General features: G+C 36.9%; 1 protein-coding gene across 1 annotated transcript in view; it reads left to right on the top strand.

Annotated features, from left to right (window-relative positions):
• LOC119828759 (RNA-binding protein Nova-2) overlaps window positions 1-20,073 on the top strand; it is a 57,863-nt gene that overhangs the window by 12,838 nt on the left and 24,952 nt on the right. Inside the window, exon 3 of the mRNA XM_038351003.1 lies at window positions 15,817-15,963. Within this exon, the coding sequence (XP_038206931.1) occupies window positions 15,817-15,963 (147 nt within the window). The remainder of the gene's footprint in view (window positions 1-15,816; window positions 15,964-20,073) is intronic.

The raw sequence follows: 20,073 nt of genomic DNA, 5'->3' as shown, positions 1-20,073 counted from the left end.
GCCGTGAAATGAATTCAATATTGATAAATTTATTGTATTCTATAACTTTGTAATGTATATATTTATTTGAGCATACACATACAGTAAAAATAATAATAATAAATAGAGAATAATATACCTTTAAGTAAGAAATAAAGAAAAAAGAAAGAAAATACGTTTATTATGAAACATACGCGAAGGTAAATATTAACGTATAGGACATACGTTCAGTGCCAACTCTGGACACCAAAACAGGCAATTTACATAACCATCCAAGTTAACAGGATCGCAAAGCAAATGTAATACCTACTACATTTGCTTACGTTGGTGATAGCGGAGCCCTCGGAGTCCTTGTTCCGTCTGTTGACTTAGGACACCACTCCTGAATGCTCGGAGGCGTTGAATAAACTCGTCTTTTATCAGCTGTGCGACTTCTGTTTGATCAGCTCGAATTAATTCTTAATGATAACACGTTATATGGCTTTTTTTTTGTCGGCCACGTAAATGTTTTTTGAGAAGACGTATATCGTAATGATATTTCATGTCCGAATGAGAAAAATAATGTGACGATAATGATTATTGTTGTAGGTAGGTATATTCAGTGCGTGGTAATTGATTATGCTAAGTGTTATTATTAAATTGTTATTTTGTTAAATGGATATCGTATAAAAATATAACGAATCACTCACTGTATATCTGGAGAAATTAAACTAAATCATTAATAAAATTCACCAGATACATATAATTTCCTAGTATAATATTACAATGTTCCTTTAAACACATTCTGTACAGTTTATTGTTTTTTTACTAGCACTCAACAACGGGATTATGAAGAGTTTCTTTCGAGTTAAATACCATTTATTGTTTTACGTTCAATTCTTTGAAACGTACGCGAGCTTTATTACGTTTAGATCTAAAAAACAGCCCTCAATCTACCCAAATCGTCTCGCCCATTAGCAATTTAGCATTGCGTCGAAACTCTGCAACTATTATAGTCAGTTATATTGCGTTGGCATTGAAGGGAATTTTCTGATGTTCAACGACTCCGTCTCGATTACACGAGCTCAGCGGGCGACCACTTGATGCAATTCCATCCACAATTGTTGCTGATTACGTGCGTGCGTTATCGATAATATTGTTTGCTCATTGAGCGCTCTTCAACGATACACGAGTCTCCATGGCTTTTCCTGATTGTGTCTTGTGATAGTTGCTGGTAATTGTTTATCAATCTTTCGTGTAATGCTCGTATTTTCCGTATAGGAAAATGGGCTGTCCTAAGACATTAACAGGATCAAATAGTTTTTGAATTTACAGATAATAGAACGAAACGCTGTTAAAAAATATATAGGTTATTTATTAGATGATTTGATTTTGAATGCTTTTGGTTTGTTAAGAAGCGTTCTGAAAGTTTGCATTTCGTTTTGTACCATAGTATTACTTAAATATATTTTTGGCGCAGGCTATTTCGTTTGCATTCTTCTTATACACGTGCCAAATGCAAGTTTTTGTGCATTTGGCAAGTGTATAAGATTTCTATCTGAATAAGAATCAAATCTAAATAGAAATCTCTTTTGTTTTTATAACACTTATAATTTTGTTCACGTACCTTAGCCAATGTTAATTTAAACTATTTTTCAGTTCCGCTACTTGTACTCATACATTCTGTTAACACACACACACGCACACACATTAACTGAACATGAAAAATCACTTTGAAAATTGCTAAAAGTTAGAGCGGCGTTCAAGTTATCAAAAGGTGTCATGATCGTTTGATTTATGCGCGATGGTATCACCTAACAATGAACCTAAATGAGGCGAGTTATAGGCCTTTGTTGAACTTTTTTCTCGTCTAAATTGGTAATGGAGTTTTATTTTGTTATTTATCACGCGTATTCTGCAGTAATTGTGTAATGGTACGGAATGGTATTCGGGTATTTGGAAGTTGCTTGGCGCAACTGTTTGCGAGCGTTATGTACGTTTTGCTTTCGTTAAAATTACTCTTATAGGCGCTATCATTATCTTTGATTGGTTTCGCCACCTGGTAGAGCTATTAGATTCGGCATTCGTGTTACACAGTAGATTTTCGTAGACTGATTCGTACGTGTGTTATGATGCTATACGCCGCTGTTGAATGGTTTTTATGACAATTTAAAGTTTAGCCTTTAAAAAACATTAGTTCTAAAAATGTATAGATTAATGTCGTGGCAATAATTGTTAGACATTATTAAGAGATCACGATTTATGATTGCAATTTTCCTTGGCTTAGTCATAAGCAATCAAGTAATTAAGAATATGCGACTGTGTTTATCATAAACAAGTTTAAATAAAAGAGTCAATAAGAATACGAGATAAAAAATAGTGAAAAGTCAGCGTTAAACACACCAAATGGAGTTTACGATTGCGACGAAGTTAGGCCGGGTTCGGAACCCAGTTATAGCACAATAGACTGAATTACGGGAACGTGCCCGGGATGCGAAATGCGTTAAATGCCATTTAGTTATCCACGTTAGGGAGCTGAGGGTATACTTTGATGAATTGAGCAACTGTATCTTTTTGCAACTTTTATTCTGGATGCGGTCTGCTGTGTCGAGTGCATCGACTGTGTGCTGATAGTTTCCCATCAGCATACACAGCCTTCTTTCTTAAGTAGAAGAGTCTAATTCCAACCAATCTTCGGCTGCTGTTTTTGCAGTCTTCACGAGTTTGATTTTACTAAGCAAGAATCCTATACGTGTCCTTGACTTAAGTATGATTTAATGAGTATACAGGAGCAGTGCAAGATAATTATTTTGTTCTTTGGATACTATTACTATTTAATTCAAAAAATTTTGCCCTGGAAGAATTTTTTTCATTGATTGATATCACTTGTAATGATATATGTTTACGAATCTCGTACACGTATTTTCTTTTCATAGCGTAGCCCGACTTCAGTTTCAGACTTTCAGTGGAACTTTATATCTCTTTGGCATAAAAAAGGTGCATTAGAAAAGATCGTTGTTACATTAAGAATTCTTCCAGCATATCTCCTTTGTAAATAACCGTTCACTGACATAATAGAGTCTGAATTAGGTTAAATAACAACCGTATCAACAATCATATTAAAATACGTCATGTCTATCGGCCGAGCTCCACACTGTCCAGATACGTGGGCTCATGCTGCACACGTCAAGTTGCCAGCAATTCACACAATGGTGCAATGCGGTCCGATTAACTCGCCTGCCTCAACCATTACCCTGATAACTTCGTTCTGAATGATGTGACCGTAAATGTGAACAAACAAAAATGCGCTCTGTTTGCTACGATGCAAAGATTTGGATGCTTATTGTGTACGCGAGCTATTCAATGTTTTAAACTGCATCGCAGTTGCAGTTTTAGCTCTAATGTTTAAAAATGATACACAATGTTATTTAGAGACGTTCCTACTTATTAAGCACATGCTGCTCCGACCCCAATCTTGATAGGAAACTGGAAAGAACGTCTTCACGTGCCATAAAAAATATTGCATTATCGCAGCACTGTGACCTCATGCTAAGATAACGCATTTGAGCCGAATTGTTATCAGTTAATTCAGTGCGCTCGTGTACCCGTAAAAATGGGTAATCGTAATGATATGCCCTTGTTTATCGCCCAATTCAATTTTATTCGTAACGTACCTATACGCTTTGGGTTAAAGAAAAATTGCATTTGTTCGCGTGCTCAAGTACAACAATAACTGATTCATTATTGATACATAACCGATACATGCATGTGCGTTCGTGCTTGCACTCGCAAAACTTGATATATGAAGTTTTTGATTTGATATATTATCGGGACATAGAAACATTATTGACTATGTGGATGCAGGGAGCTCAATGATAGAATTGCTCTGTTGTTTTCTCCACTCGAACGGACACAGGACATTTCATGTAAATAACTGAAGTTGAGATTCGGAAAATCTGCTGTGTGCCGATGGTAATGCATAGGGTACGGGTGTAGTGGAAAATTTTCGTGGAAAAATGTTTTAATTCAGGGTTTGCGCCATACATATTAATGCCCACGTCCCATTCTGTTGTCCTCTATGCAGACACGCACCTGGCTCATGGAAAATTTTATAGCTGGATAATAAAGACTTTCATATTGAATCAGGTTTGTAAGGTAGGTAGTTATCGAGCACGACTCCGCGTGCGGTTTCAGAGGTTTAACTTTGAAGACTATTTAATAGACCTTGAAAATTAAGGACGTAGCTTTTAAATCCATTTAGAAATGATGTATCTTACATAAAAATGCTTCATGTTTTTCTAATAAAATAATAATTATTCTCCAATTGATTGAGTGGTTTCGAAGCTAGTAAATAAACTCATAATTAACAGTAATAATAAAGTGTTTTCTAAATAATTATATAACAATACAGTTAATGGGCTACAAAACATTTAAAGTACATTTTTAATTGATGTAATCGAATCAGGCATAAAATGAATTAATCTTTCGACGGAATTAACAGCGACTTAACGTAACGTTTTTTCACCTGCAAAGACGTTAATGGTCACGCAATTAGGCTCAAGTATGCTGCACGTGACACCTTCATAGACAGAAATTTCACAGCTTATAATGATAATAACGTTATGGTTCATAAACGCTATTTATTTCATATCGTTTTGACGTGACAACGTCTTAAATTAGGTTGCGGCTCGGAGTCACTTATGAAAAAGTGTAACGCCCGGTAACGTTACGATGAGTCACCGAACTATGATCGGTCCGCCGCGCGCGCAGCACTAGAGAATTAGTCGCATTGAATCGGCGCGTGCTTGTGTCTCTGTCTCTGTCCTTTTAGTAAACAAAATATATTTTCTATAGTTCAAATTTGTGCAATTCTTATTTTCATTCAATTCCTTGTTCCTATTGTGCAATTTAATAATATTCATATCAATAAATATTCTACCGAGAAAAAGACGTTGTCACGTAAAATCTTCGCCCGTAAAACCTTTACAGGCAACCATTTTTTTTTTATGTCAGAGTTTGAATCACTATAACGAAGAACGAATAAGTAAATAGACAATGACTAAAGATGAGATTATTAACTCTAAAATTGTTTTAAATAGAGCGTGATTTTTGTGAAACTTTTGGATTCGGTTTCAGCGTTAGCCCAAGCTGAAGAGTTTGTTTGTTAGTTTGAACGCACTAATCTCGGTAACTACTGGTCCGTTTTGAAAAATTCTTTCAGTGTTAGATAGCCCATTTATTGAGGAAGGCTATAGGCTATACATGTACCACGGGCGAAGCCGGGGCGGACCGCTAGTATTGGATATTATCTTTAGCCGATTTAACAATATCCTACGTGAACAATTGGTGATGTGTGTAAGGTCGAGCTCCTAATAAATATGGATTGTTATTTGCCTAATGTTATTTGAGGTCCCTCTTGCCGATATGCCAGCGATCCGACCGACAAGAATAATATCGGTTCGGTGCGGAGACCGCGTTTTTTCGAACCTCTTCGTGTCGCCCGTCGAATATTCTGGAAGCCGCACCTGATGGGTGTTTTTCTTTCATTTCCCGCCTTTTGTTATTTTAACAAGGACTTAATTATTGAACACTGTTTTTTTTAAATTCATTTGGTGTGGAACGAACTGATTCAGGGAGAGAGGGAGGGGGGGGGGAGAGGAAGAAAGAGTGAACTGTGCAAAATCATGTTATTGATGATGACCATGAAAACAATTCCACAATATGATCGTGTGAGTCAGACGGGTAGATCGTTTCGATGACGATCAAGTTACTTTTAATTCCGTAACACTATTCATTCATTTTGTAAAGTTTAAACTTCATTGAAATGAATTTGCTAATGAATATAAATGAATATATCAGATCTATATCAAACTAGCTGCGCCCCGTGGCTTCACTCGCGTAAGTCCGTATCCCGTAGGAATATCGGGGTGAAAAGTTGCCTATATGTTATTCCAGTTGTCCAGCTGTCTACGTACGAAATTTCATTGCAATCGGGTCAGTAGTTATTGCGTGAAATAGCAACAAACACACACATATATTTACAGACTTTCGCATTTATAATATTAGGAACAAACACATAGAAAAAAATACAGTCGACTTGATAACCCCCTCCTTTTTTTTCAAAGTCGGTTGAAAAATAAATTGAACAAGCCGGTGGCTAATTAAAGCGTGATGCCTGTTAGACAATCTTGATTTAGGAGCATCAATGAATTATTTAGCTTAAAATTTTCGGGAGCACCGTTATAAGAGAACAATAAAGCAGCTTCTATTTAATTAACCCGTGTCCTAATTTAAGGCAAGGATCTTGTTATATCTATCTACCCTTTGTTTAATTAGACGTGCCCTGTAATTTGGTAAGTTGTATTAAATAACTGAAGAATTCTTGATGGTTTACCTGACGTCCCACAGTCCCAAACGAAGCAGAGCTCGCGCTGTGTGAATAAAAACATTTATACATATGTCCGTGTTCTGTTCTGTTTCTGGCATTGGTATATACTGGTTGGTAAAACCTGCTAGTGGTAGTCAGGATCATCGCTAATATAATATGACGTACGTATACGTATTCTTAACAAGGAACAAGATGGATGTCCGACGACACGTGTGCGGTGTTTTCGAAGCGTATTGACTTACAGTCGATAAATTATTCCCACGAACGTGCATATCTGCACGGTCCGGAGTACAGAGGGCCAAACCGCAACAGTGGCAGTCAGCTACAGTGTCATACCGCAGCAGTTGACGAGTAAACGTTTGTGTTTCTACTGATTTGTCTCTTCATCGACTTGTGCGTCTTGTATGTGTTCTTAAAATGCTCTTAGTCAGCGGTGAGTCATTATGTACATGTAGGATTTATAAAGATATTTTTGATCCGACGCTATGTAAGGTTTGCGTAAGCCATTGAGTTAAGACGAATAATGTCCATCAATTGGTATACAACCTCCAACAGCGATATCATCTTCAGCCTTAAAAACCTCTTATGAACGCCTAAATATGTGAATACGTAATGGTAAAATTTTTCTTGAAATATGTTAAGCACCCAAGCATTATGTCATTCACATTATGGCTTTAAAATATTCGAGTCGATAGTCGAGTACCATTATATTTTCAACTCAAAGCTGACCTACATTTTAATTCGATAGCGGTTTGGCAAAAATTTAGAGAAGTTGTTGCGATTACGCCCGCTAAACTCGAAGTGCTGACGTCACCGTACCGTTTGCGTTTGCAGTACGAACGGATTAAAAATATGGTTTCTACATAGCCGGAGCGTAAACAAATAAGTAGCACGTGTAAGTTCTGGCACACGCCCCGATATTATCAATATTTTTGAGCGAACGAGTCTTATCATTAGTTTCTTGGCAAGGACGTGATGTATTTGGCCGAAATTTGCCAGCGGGGATCGCTGCAATGCGACAACCGTACCTGGCAGGCCAGCGCTTAGGTAGCAGCTAGCGATTAATATCAAACTTTCACGTTGTCATACCTATTATTTTAAAGCATAATGCGGTTGAACTGTTCTGTTCTGTTCAAAGAATTCCTTCTCTACCCGCGCTTATGCTGTAGCGTAATAAAATATACACGAAAACTTATTGAGCAAGATTATTTCTATGCTAGATAGTAATACCCTCGAAATGCAATATGTTCTATATAAATAATACGTTATATTCTGACGATTCGTGCGTTTTGATTCCGCTGACATTTCGACAGATATGTCGCAGAATAAACTGGCTGCCAATTATTAATGGACAAATGCAATTTGTCGAACGAATGCTTCACTACTGTTTGTGACGCTATTGCTTTTGAAATTCGCAGCGTTCGTACACCAGTATTGCTTTGACTGAATAGGAATCAAACACCAACTTCGCATAGCACCAACTTCAACAAACAAAGGACGTTTGTGATAAAATCGAAATAAACAAATATAATATTATTTGGATCAAAGGAATCCTGGAAATTACATTTTATTATTTGTATTGAAAAGCTTGTTTTATGAATCGACGCTCAAGGCTCGTCGTTTATCATAAATATTTTATATTCAACTTGTGTTTTCATTTAACACGAGTTTTATTTTGATTATATAACGTAATAGAACTTGCGCGTAAATCCATTTTAAACCCGTTATAACGTTATATTTTTTACAGCCACCAGAATCCGCTGAGATACTCTAGGTCTTGAATAGAACTCAAAGGAAAGTAGAAAATTATCCGGTTCGTACGATATTCTAAAAAGAGCAAATTTATTTGCAGAAAGATAAAGAAAGGGACCACGTGTCGTATTCAGTGATTTATTGTAGAGATATTTTATCCCTATTTATCAGGGGATTTCTCCTTAGCAACCGCAGATTTCATTTCCAGTTGTTGACAAACTTTTGTTCTTGGATAGAATCGTTTTGTCGGGACAACTTAGCGGGTGTTGATCGATCGTTTGATATATTTTAGTGCTCCTTTGTTGGAGTGACTGATTGACGAATGAATATTGACAGAAAACCGTTTAGAATAAAATGGAAATGTGAAATCGGCGGGGTTGTTTTTGAAAGACGGTTTCATGGAATATTTTAAGTTAGAAAAATTATTGGATCTTTAGACAGGATTTCAAGCTGTGAGAGAATCATAAAATTTATTACAACCAGTTCAAGCAAAGGCGATTAAACGTCAAACACACACATTATATTTTCATATTTATAGTTGGCCAATCTAAGGCCAAAAATGTACCATTTATTTTTTTGCACTTTTCAAATTCACGGTCGCAAACGTATAGGCATCCAATATGCGACCTATTTCACCGCTGAAATGAAATAGCTAGCCTATACGCGGAATGAATAGTTTTTAATTGCAAAGTCGCATAGAAGTGTCGTGGGATTTGGGAGAGCGCAGTGCGGCGGTCGCAATGTGGACCAGATTTTCAATGGCGCATGTGGAGCATTAGTGGCTTATAAAATATTTAGAAATACTCTATTACTGCTACCAACCATGTTTGTGGATTGGAGGATATCTCCAAGCGTGTCTCACTTGGGACGGGGACAATTCGACGTTGATAAATTGGTCGTGATGTAGGGTTGTGGATGTTTTAGGGAATACTAAATGGGTGTGCTGTGTTCTTTAGTTCTTATAGTACTTACAGCTTTTAATGTTATTGTGATAGGGTTTTTTTGTTGCTGCTTGTAAACTTATAATATTTTCAAAAATAGCGTGTTGCTTTTAATACAAGATTTTGTCTTCACCATTTCCACGATAAGGTATTGTGTGGCGGCTCGGAACAAAACGCGGGGGATCAATACGCGTGAAATATCGTTCAGACAGTCCCGAACAAAAACCTTTGCGTTATTGTATAAAAATTTCACTGAACACCCGATCGGGGATCAAAGAATTCTATTTGCCAATAACTTCTTTTTTCAATATTCGCTTAAAACAAGCCCGCAGAGAAACATCTTTGCTGTTGCCCTCGGAACAAATATAAAAGATCGATTCATAAATAATAGCGGCATCGAGAAGCTCTGGAATCGTTTTGAGTGTGAATAAAGGCAAAGGAAGAATGCTGGCGGCTCGAGGGCTCGTCCCGGAGCCGCATTCAGACCACAAAGGGCTCCCAGGTCTTTGTCGCTGCGCTAACATGCCGCGCGTTGTTTTAGTCTCATTACCGCTGTGTTTGCTCTCTCGTGTTTTGTTTCGCTGCGAATGCTTTCGCGACATTTATCATCTGATGGCAAAAAGCGTTCATGTTGCCCCGTCGAGTTGTGTAAAGGTTTTGCGCGCTTTTGCTTTCACGCTAATAAATGTATTGTTCACGTCTGTTTTTTAAATATTAAGTAGGTCTGTGCTATCCACTGTGCACGAGTATTTTGCTGGTTGATTTTTAGTACAAACAATTCAGATTAGATATGAAATTCAGACGAGATAAAGTAACCTCCGTGTTGTAATTGTGCTAATTATTGTTTTGATTTATGAATGAACTGGCTGTTCGCCCCGGCTTCGCTCATGGTACATAAATAGCCTACGTCACTCAAGAAATGTTGCAGCTTTCTATTGGTGAAAGAATTTTGAAATCGCTCTAGCAGTTTCTGTGTGAAAACATCACAAACATACTTACATACACATCTTTTCTTTTCATAATTTCATTATAGATGCTATTATGGAATATATTGTTTAATAGCCTATAGAGCCCTAGCAGTTCCATCACTTGTGAACGAGAGGTTACGCGTAGTAACTTCTGCAAGTAGCTTGGTAACAGTCGATGTTGATCGCTTCAAGGTCTACTTTAACAACCGCAAAACAAATAGTCTCACATAATAATTAAATTTATCTTATCGTTATCGGAACAATTTGTTGAGCTCGGAATTAATTAATCTGATCTCCGAGTTTTTCCTACGCGATAAATTCAAGTGCTTCGCTAATTGGATAGTTTTAAAACCTTGCCTTTTGCCCTACAGACTGGCGTGGCTGATTGTGAGAAATTAAAACGATGGCAATTGCGCATCTTTTTCGGCCAAAAAATGTTATTTTGCATCACATGCATAAACATTTCTGCATTTTATGACAGAGCACCCAAAGGAAGTATATGGGCCGTTAGGGGAGGTTAACATGTCGTTTTAAAGTAGTACTAATTCCAGTGTGGGAAAATGACGGCGCTAGGCGATGTATATAACTCTGTCCTTTTTCCACATTGAATTTCACTATTTCCAATGTTAAGTGGTCCGCAGCAAAACCGCTTGTAAGCAGAGGTCTCTCGGTAGATGTACCAGGGCTGAGAAGAAAATGTAGGTCGAGCAAACTGCCGTATTGTAATAGTTGGACAATTCTAACTCTAACTCTATATTTCCTTCGACATATACACTGTTACTCAAGTTTTATAGCAGAGAAGTGCAGTTGGAAAACTTTATGAGCAGCACAATTTAGTTTACACCACTTCTCGTATCTTCAAGTTAACTGAATTCCTCCCTTTTCTCGAGATTTAAGACTCATAAATATTTGACTTAGTTTTTCCTTCCATGTGTACGTAATTCTGTATTAAGTTATGGGAAGTCGTTATAATGTCAATTGTAAGTTATATTGAGTGCCCTTTATATTAAGTAAGCTATCTGTTTAATTCTGAGTTACTGTTTGTAAAGATTATGTTATGGTTCCTCCATAATATAATCTTTACAATTGAAATCGAAACCTTTTTACATTAAAGACCCTAAAAGATGTTGCTGTTCTAGTTTTATTTTTGTAGTCACCAATTTTTATATATTAACGAATAAAATACACACTCTGTGAAACTTAAAATTGTTAATCTGTTTATTTATGGACGACAATCAACATAATTTTAACATGGGAATTAGGAATTCGGATAAATCTCAAATTTATTATGTTTCAAATATATTTATACGTTGAGATTACAAGATTTCTCGACGCCTGACACGTAATAGCTGCGAACGTCGGGAGATTTGCCAAAATATATTATTTAACGGAGCAAATTGTAAATGGGACGTCAGATATAAACATAATAGAGCCTCAGAGTTCATTGTATTTGATTCAAGAGAACCGTCTCCGGTGGCGACTGAATGGAGGACGAGTGAGCAATGTACAAGTAAAGACCTTATCTGCAGTTGTTATTTTCGTAACTTTAGCCTATGGTTGTTATAGTTTTTATATAGTGCAACTTAGGGTCAAAGGAACTGTCATTTGCGGAGGTACTACCACTGCGGGAATGGGGGATTCGTTTGGGAGAGTAAGGAAAGTATATGGACTTCCTCTACTCATCATACGAAACACCGGTAGCATTTACAAGCTACTATTTTATATCTCTCTTCTGTGGGAGTGTAGTATCTATCGTGCCGAAGTATGCTCGTCCCCCACATACAATAAAATTAAATGTCGTTTGCATTTAAAATTATATTAACTTAAACCCTCGCTCTTTAGTATACGAGTAGTAATGCTTCAAATTAGATTATCTAATAAAGATAGAAATTATCTAACAATAAATTTGATACAATTTTTTTTAACTCTCGATTTCAATCATCTGAATAGATATGGTTGTTCATATGGATCGTTAGTTAAACAAAGAAAGCTTTAAATTCATGAGTATGCAAAGAAATGATACATTGTGCATACATAAAGGAAATGATAGTTGCCCCAGCGACATCCTGTAAACGACCAACTACGTATTTATCGGCCAATCTGTAATCCCGTCGAACTTGAATACATTATGCAGCTGTATTGATTGGACGTGTACGAACACGTGTACGCTTAGTGTTACACAACACTACACTAGTGCAGTGTTACGACACTGGAACTATTGACACGGCGGTGAATCTTCGGAACTGTGCTTAGTTCCTGTCGGTCGGAAGTCTAGAGACGGATTTGTTCTACGAAATCCCGGGTACTTGAATGGAATTGAATTTGAAAATATCGCTCTCTAGATGCTTTCTTTGCTAGTTCTATATCTGAGCAAGATTCTTATGTGATCCACATATCGTAGGTAATATAATAGGTAACTTTTCCATTAAGCCAAATTGCCAATGATGACGAAGCTGTATTTTGGGTGCCCCATTCACAGGCTCTAACGTAACGTGAAAGGGTTGGTAATTAGTGCGGGGCTTTGGGATGACATTTGCCTATATTAATTGTACATTGTGTGTTGATTTGAAAGGCTGGAAATATTTAATGTCATGCTGGGTACATCTACTGTCTAGCGCATAATATTAGTGATATTGATTGAATCCAAAGTGATGATTGTATTGCATTGTGTATTGCAGTGGACTGCGATAATTGACAACTTTCAGTGATTGGGTGGTCTTTGTTAATAATTCGCATTCGTTGGACTTTCTAAGATTGAAATGCCAGATTTGGTAGGAACATTCTTGCTATTGATATTTGGATCGGTGTAGTATTGTACATGAGCGTTGTATGCACTTTTTTGGATTAAAAATAATGTGTATTTTCTTGAAGAAATCAAAGACTTTAACGGATTTTAAACGAGATATATTCATGATTATTATTTATCCCGACGTTTCAAGCACCTTACAGCGAACGTGGTCTGAGTCTCCCGTAAGGGATAAATAATGTAATGGAAAAATCGCGTTTTAAAGCCGTAAACAATTATTAATTTCTAAAATAATTAATGTTTATAACATTTTTAGAATGTTTTAATGATTTCCATAAGCGATACAATGTTGCCACAAAAACTTAATGATGTAAAATATGTGACTTTTGCTCTTTTTTTCAATCTCTACGGTTCACTTCAAAACTAATTATCACAAAAGCTTCAACAATTTACTTCAATGCCTACGTATGAGTCTCCTACATGAAACAGAGCATTTATCTCGAGAGCTAACCCCCAACCGCATATAGGTGAAGTCCCTTAACAACGGGGTCGTGGGGACCGCTGCGGTTTGCTGTTCATTTCTCATTGTCCTATATTAGACTTACGTTACTGTGAGATGAGTTTCTCTTTATTAATTGGAAATGCATTTGAAACTTTATGATCTGTGTTAAGATTCAGCTGCTTCATGTATTGTGGTAGAGTTCCTTATGCATCATATAAATGATAGACATTTCACTGATTGGTGGTCTAAACGTGGGGCTTATAAGTACACAACGATAAGTCGGGCTATTTGTATAATTAAATGTCAAAAACATTGCAGAAACGTTATGTGCCGGTTTCCCTCATTCGCTATAGGAATCACGATAGAATGTTACATCAGCGGCGCGTTATCTCTTTACGTGTACGAAAATTATCGCAGTTTATCATTAGGTAATTCGTCGGTTAATATCGTTATCTACAATAAATGGTATCAAATAAAAAAGGACGGGCGGAACCGCCTTTCGCGCCACTCGTAAAAACTTCTGTTTAGTCGATAAAAGGGTGATAAACTCCTCCCCAATTATCATGTATTGCGTGATAGCAGGTGCTCCGTTTGTATCGAGGTCACCGCCGTGGGCCGCCACTTGATGGAGGAACGTGGGCGATCATTGTTACATTAAATTACTTATTGGGTCAATAGCTTCGCTTCTGTTGCGGACTGTTCTGATTACGCGAGAGGGAAGACGTCGCTGGTTATTGACGTATGTGGCGCATAGATGACTTTAACAATGGTATAAACGAGGCTATTGTTTGATTCATCGCAGAACTTTAACAAATTAATTTGCGTTTGTAGTAAGACTATCATGGACACAGAATCATTATAGGTTTGTAAATGAAATCAGAAGACACGATATACCTACAAAATATATCAAAGTTTGAAACTATATTTCTTTCAAAACGTGAAACTTCTAAATGAACCTTTCACGATGTTAACTGCTCAGCTACAGAAACTTATTTCGAAGCAGTAAAGAGTTTCTTGCGCCGTTAAGTGCAAAGCGCTATTCGTTTTTATCTTTAAAACCTTAAGCTTTTGAGCTGACTCAGCCGTACCGATAGCTACATATATTTTTCTCAAAATGTAGCTCGTTCAAAGCCTTCCAAGATACAAGCGTTTCACTCAATAATATTGAATATCGTTCGAAGAACATGGCACGTAAATGAACACGCGGCGCTATCGGCCCCGTCTGCATTGCGTAAACACTCATATATTTGAACAAACCTGTTTGTATTCAAATAGCAAATCCAATCACTTTCTTCTGTTTTTCCTATCGGGCACGGGAGGAGTGTTAGGATGTATTGACTGAAACTTTTCCGTGTTTATTTTGTCGATATCGTTCCTGATTGTAACAACAATCTGACATATACACTTAAAGATTTGTTTATTATAAACCACTGCGTTCGAGCTATATATAACCTATCTCAACCACATATTTGTAAAGAAAGCTTTAATTAAACATTTTTGCAATCATAGGTCTTTTTGCAATCATTAGAATTTGAATGATCAAATGAAGGCTTTTAACTTGGTTATATCCGAAGGCTGTTTATTGTTCGGCGTCGTGTATTGTTCATGTGTTACTTCTGTCAGCTTTGTTCTCGATTCACTTCATAAATCACCCTTTATATCGTCTAGTCGCTGTTGTGTAGATTTAGCTACTTAAAATATGCATGGTATATGTATATATGCATCGTCACCTAGATCGTCGTCTCGTGGTAGTCTGGTCTGTACTGTGTTAGCTTTATGTGGTTTCACGTCAAGTACTCAAGTAGATTTAATATTGTTATGTATCATTTTGTATTCGGCTTTTATTTTTATATCGACTTCGATTGTAAATGGTATTAGATCAAAGTTTCTATCTATTCACCGTTCTATCTCATAGCGTCAATAGGCAAGTGTAATAATAGCTCAATCTTCATTAGCCTAATTCTTGAACGAGACTTAATTTAAATCATTTAAAAGGCTGTCAATTTAACATTTATAATTGAGGTAGTTCATCATAAGCACTATGACCTGCATCAATTAGGTGTGGTGCAGACATAACCAGCGCTACACTTACATAAAATATTTAATCTCTTAATCAATTTGTATGAGTCGCTTCTATATCACTACTGAAAGATTATTTAAATATCACAAACATTACTTTTCTATCATTTCACGGAACTACTGTGTCTTCAAGCTCACCGACTTTACTATTGGCATTGTTCATTTTAAAAGGGGTCATACGTGAAGCATGTTCAAAATTTGTTTCAACAATAATATTTGCATTAATAAATCTGGAGCAGAATAAACTTCAAACATCAGTTTGAAACTAATAATGTATCCGCATTCTTCTCCCGTCATTCGAAATATTAACTGTGTCCTAATAATAATATGTATTGGGTGAAACAGTGAAATTTTGCGACATATTTCACAAAAGGCTCCCGCATAACATCGCATCAAAATTCAATTCGATCGCATCGTGCTTGGCTTGACAACACAGTACTTCCAGATTGAAGGGCACGATCTAAGTGTGGTTTCTTTGCCAGCCGTGGAGCCGACCTACCACTTCAAGGTGCTCGTGCCGTCCATGGTGGCCGGCGCGATCATCGGCAAGGGTGGGGAGACGATCGCCCAGCTGCAGAAGGACACTGGGGCGCGCGTCAAGATGTCCAAGTCACATGATTTTTATCCAGGTAAGGTTCTTTGATTGTCTTTCATATAATAATATTTAACGGCAATAAACATCTCTTATTTATAAAAGGGGAGGTAAATATTCCTTCTTCTTGTAAACAGCGTTAAAGATTATAACCCTATAGACAACGATAAAACAAATTTGCATATGTGATAAAACGTAGGTGTACTGAAAGCTCATAATACCCTTTCATATTTAATCTGTAATACCACCGGCAATAATGACCTTTAAACACACTTTCGCCTCCACCCAATTCCGTCGCGCTCAACTTTCTGCGGGCAACGTTTAAAACTTTTGTCACTCGTATTTTATACGGCGGGATGTGTGTGTGTGTGTGTGTGTGTGTAATAAGATTCGTCGTGATTCCCGATAAATTCTGCGACTCGGAACGCTCGTCTGGCAAATACACCGGCTGTGATCGAAGATGCCGCCTGATAGATTGCAATATACAGACGCCAATATCCTCCTCGAGAAGTGGCGTATAAAATGCTCCGATGTTAAATTTGATATTTATGAAGATGAGTTTGATTCCATTTCGTTCCGTGGCATTATTGTATTGCTATTCTTAATTTTATATTCGGACTGAATTCTTAAGACGGATCGACGTTTGGCTGTTATTATAATTGTTTAGTTTTTCTTATTTATTTTAAGTATCGTTCGCATAGGCTATATAAATAATACACCAGTGTTATTTATATAGTCTATGCGAACTACGTACCAACGATTTGTTTTTTTCACATCGGACAAAGAATTTAGATTTATGTCACAATGAGACTGGAATAATTGCAGTTTCAAGAATTGAACTCATATTCTGACCCTTAGCGATTAAATGCGATAAAAATAAATTTCTATTGATAGCCTTTTTTAAAAACAACGCAACGCAGTTCAGTATAGAAATAAGGTCAGATGTAATCAAACGAATAATTAGAACAGCGATTAGAGGATCGACAGCGGCGCCATTTAAAAAAAAATACCCACTCTTCTTATGTCTTCTTAAAGTCACTCACGAAGAGTAGTCATTATCGCTGATACGAAAAACGATACAGCATATTGTGAATTTTGCTAAAAGTGTTTTCCACTCGTGGGCCTCACAAAGCCGCCTATGTGCTAGGTCTCAAGGCCTCCTCTTTATGAGCTAAGTAGGCCTTTATAACAAAGGGCGGCTTTGGCCCGCATCGCTCCAATCCTGACGCAACTGGGTCAATGCATGCTCTGAAATATCAGCCCTCCAAACTAATCCCACGCAGCCACATTTTGACTGATTACTCCTACGCTTTCACAGGCTTATGTGGGGTAGTGTCGAAGAAACGTAGTTTGTATAGTGTATATATATATAATGTTTACGTTCATTAAAATGTCGTTAACGAAAATAGGCTTATTTCGAAGTAAACAGTCTGAAAAATGAATCGATTTTTTTTTCACGGACTCTTATAAGTAATAAGTTTAGTAAATAGAAAGTAAGGCATAATAACAAACATAAAAAAGAATTTAGATAACATATTGAAAGAATTTGATCACGAGGCGGAATTGGATGCCGCGTCTTTTGCCAAACCGTAGCAACGCCTCGCCTCTCGGCCACCCGTGATCCCGCCTCAGCAATCGAATTCCTTCGACTCCACGCTGCGGTTTGGCAAAATTATACGGGTTCGAATCCCGCCTCGTGATCTTATGTTTCCATTCTTTACTAAATTCTTATTTATCAAGCATTTCAATGCTATAAAACAACAAAATAATAAATGTACTTTTAAAAGTCTTAGCTTGTAAAGTGTCTGTACTTCTGCTTTATAATTGAGTTTAATCAAGTAGGGCATTTAAAGGCCATCGGATTTGTGATGCCATTTATTTTTATTCATTTAATTATTTAATCCGACGTAGCTAGAATAGGGTGTGGTGGGGTGCAAATAGTATAGTTAAAGAACCGTTATTAAAATCTGCTACAGAGTTTTATAAAATTCTATATTGTACATAATTGTATTGTACTCATATAAAATCGAACACATTTGATATCTTAATATTAAATTTAAATTTTAGATTCATAGCATTGAAGTGCTTTGTAAATGAGATTTTAAAGATTAGATTAAATTTGATCACGAGGCGTTTTCTACGGTTTGGCAGAAAGACACGGGTTCGAATCCCGCCTCGTGATAAAAAAAATTAAATTCATTAAAATTAACTTAACTTTTTTTATCACTTAAGGTATTAACAATTACTTAGTAGTGGTCTGCCGGAGTTCTTAATTCATCGATTATCATAAAATAAAGGTCCGGGAAGCGTCTGTTTGTCAAATGTATGCTAGTGTGTTTTGTTGATTGATTTAATTGTTTATCATAATATTCTTTTTAATATTCGTATTCACCACTCCTCTTTTCGGTTATTTAATATAATATCTCGTTTAATTCATCTATTAAAATATCTATAATGGACCGAATAATTAGGAGTTGTAATAAATAAATCCTACTAATATTATAAATGCGAAAGTTTGTAATGTTGTGTGTGTGTTTGTTGCTCTTTCACGCAAAAACTACTGAACCGGTTGCAATGAAATATAATACGTAGATAGATGGACACCTGAAATAACATGTAAGCAACTTTTTATCCCGATATTCCTACGGGATACGGACTTACGCGGGTGAAACCGCGGAGCGCAGCTAGTAAACTATAAAAGTGAAATAGAAACGGTTGATATAGAAATAATATATTCAATGTAGAATTATCGCAATAATCACACAGCGGGTCGGACCGGTAGGCGACCATTAACTTATTAAATGCGAAATAGCAAAAATTTTCTTTAGACTTTTATTCGCGTGTATGTACTGGAGTGGATCGTTACAGCGTGTAGGTCAACTTATATAACCTGAGAATGTGGGATTAGTGTGTGGAAGGCATTGAACATAATGATTTTACCGTATGTGCATGTGTTGTTATTTACATGTGGACTTTTTGCTTGGCGTTAAGCGTTGAAGGAAAATAGAAGGGCTGAGTTATAAGAATACTAGCGATTCGCTGCGGCTTCGCTCGCGGTACATATATAGCCTATAGCCTTCCTCAATAAATGGGCTGTCTAACACTGAAATAATTTTTCAAATCGCACCAGTAGTTCCTGAGATTAGGGCGTTCAAACAAACAAATAAACTTCAGCTTCAGCTTTATAATATTAGCATAGATTATTTAACGACTTACAACACACCTTGCCAGCCCTGTCACGAGCACAAGTCTTCAACTTGTAAACGTACACGGCTAAATGATCCATGACATCAAATACACCAATAGTATGTTTGCGGATATATTTTAGATTAATTACCGTGTCGTACGATCAAGCTTTCCCCGAATTACACAACCTAATTACTTGTCTTCTCGTTATAATAGCGACACTTCTTAATTGTTACGTCCTATCATTTTTAAGGAAATATGTTAATTTGTACTTTTCAAATGTATCGTAAAGATAGTTTTAGTGTCACGCTTACCGCATGGTGACCGTGACAGTCGGTGCTTAGCCGAAAGGCATGAACCGCTGTAGGTATATCGCACACGCTGAAACGCGTCATAGAGGTCCGTACGTTTCGGCTGACAGCACCGACGGTCAGCGTGCCTGTAAAATCAGCCTACAGCATAAAGGAGACTACAATAAATGTATCACGAACAGTGTACAGACCGAAAAAACAGAAGTTCACGTTTCAAAAGTGTTTAGACACTAGCTGAAACCCAAACTCTTGCTTGGTAACCGGGTAAAATAGTCTGTGGTAATCCAGTTAACAGTTAACCTCTACCAAATTTCATGTCGTTCCAATCAGCTGGTTTTGCGTGGAATAGTAATAAACATCCATTTTTTTTTACAAACAATTGTGTTTTGTATGTTTGTATGTGGAACTGAATATATAGCGCGTTTTTCTCTTAGCTTCAATTAAACACCTGAACATAATGACAATCCATTAACGGGAGCCTAGTAGCGAGTCAGCGAGCATGATACATTGGCATAAGCTCACGCTACGTAAGCATTCATCTTACATCATTGAAATATTTGTTCGCCGAGGTGTGTCAAGGTCGTTTGCGCAAACGTTTCGCCAGTTAGATGATATCGTATGGAACTATTATATTCTTTAAATCCTGTCAC

This window comes from Zerene cesonia, chromosome 8 (assembly GCF_012273895.1).
Source record: "Zerene cesonia ecotype Mississippi chromosome 8, Zerene_cesonia_1.1, whole genome shotgun sequence".
Classification (NCBI taxonomy): domain Eukaryota; kingdom Metazoa; phylum Arthropoda; class Insecta; order Lepidoptera; family Pieridae; genus Zerene; species Zerene cesonia.
This window is presented reverse-complemented; position numbering and strand designations above follow the sequence as displayed.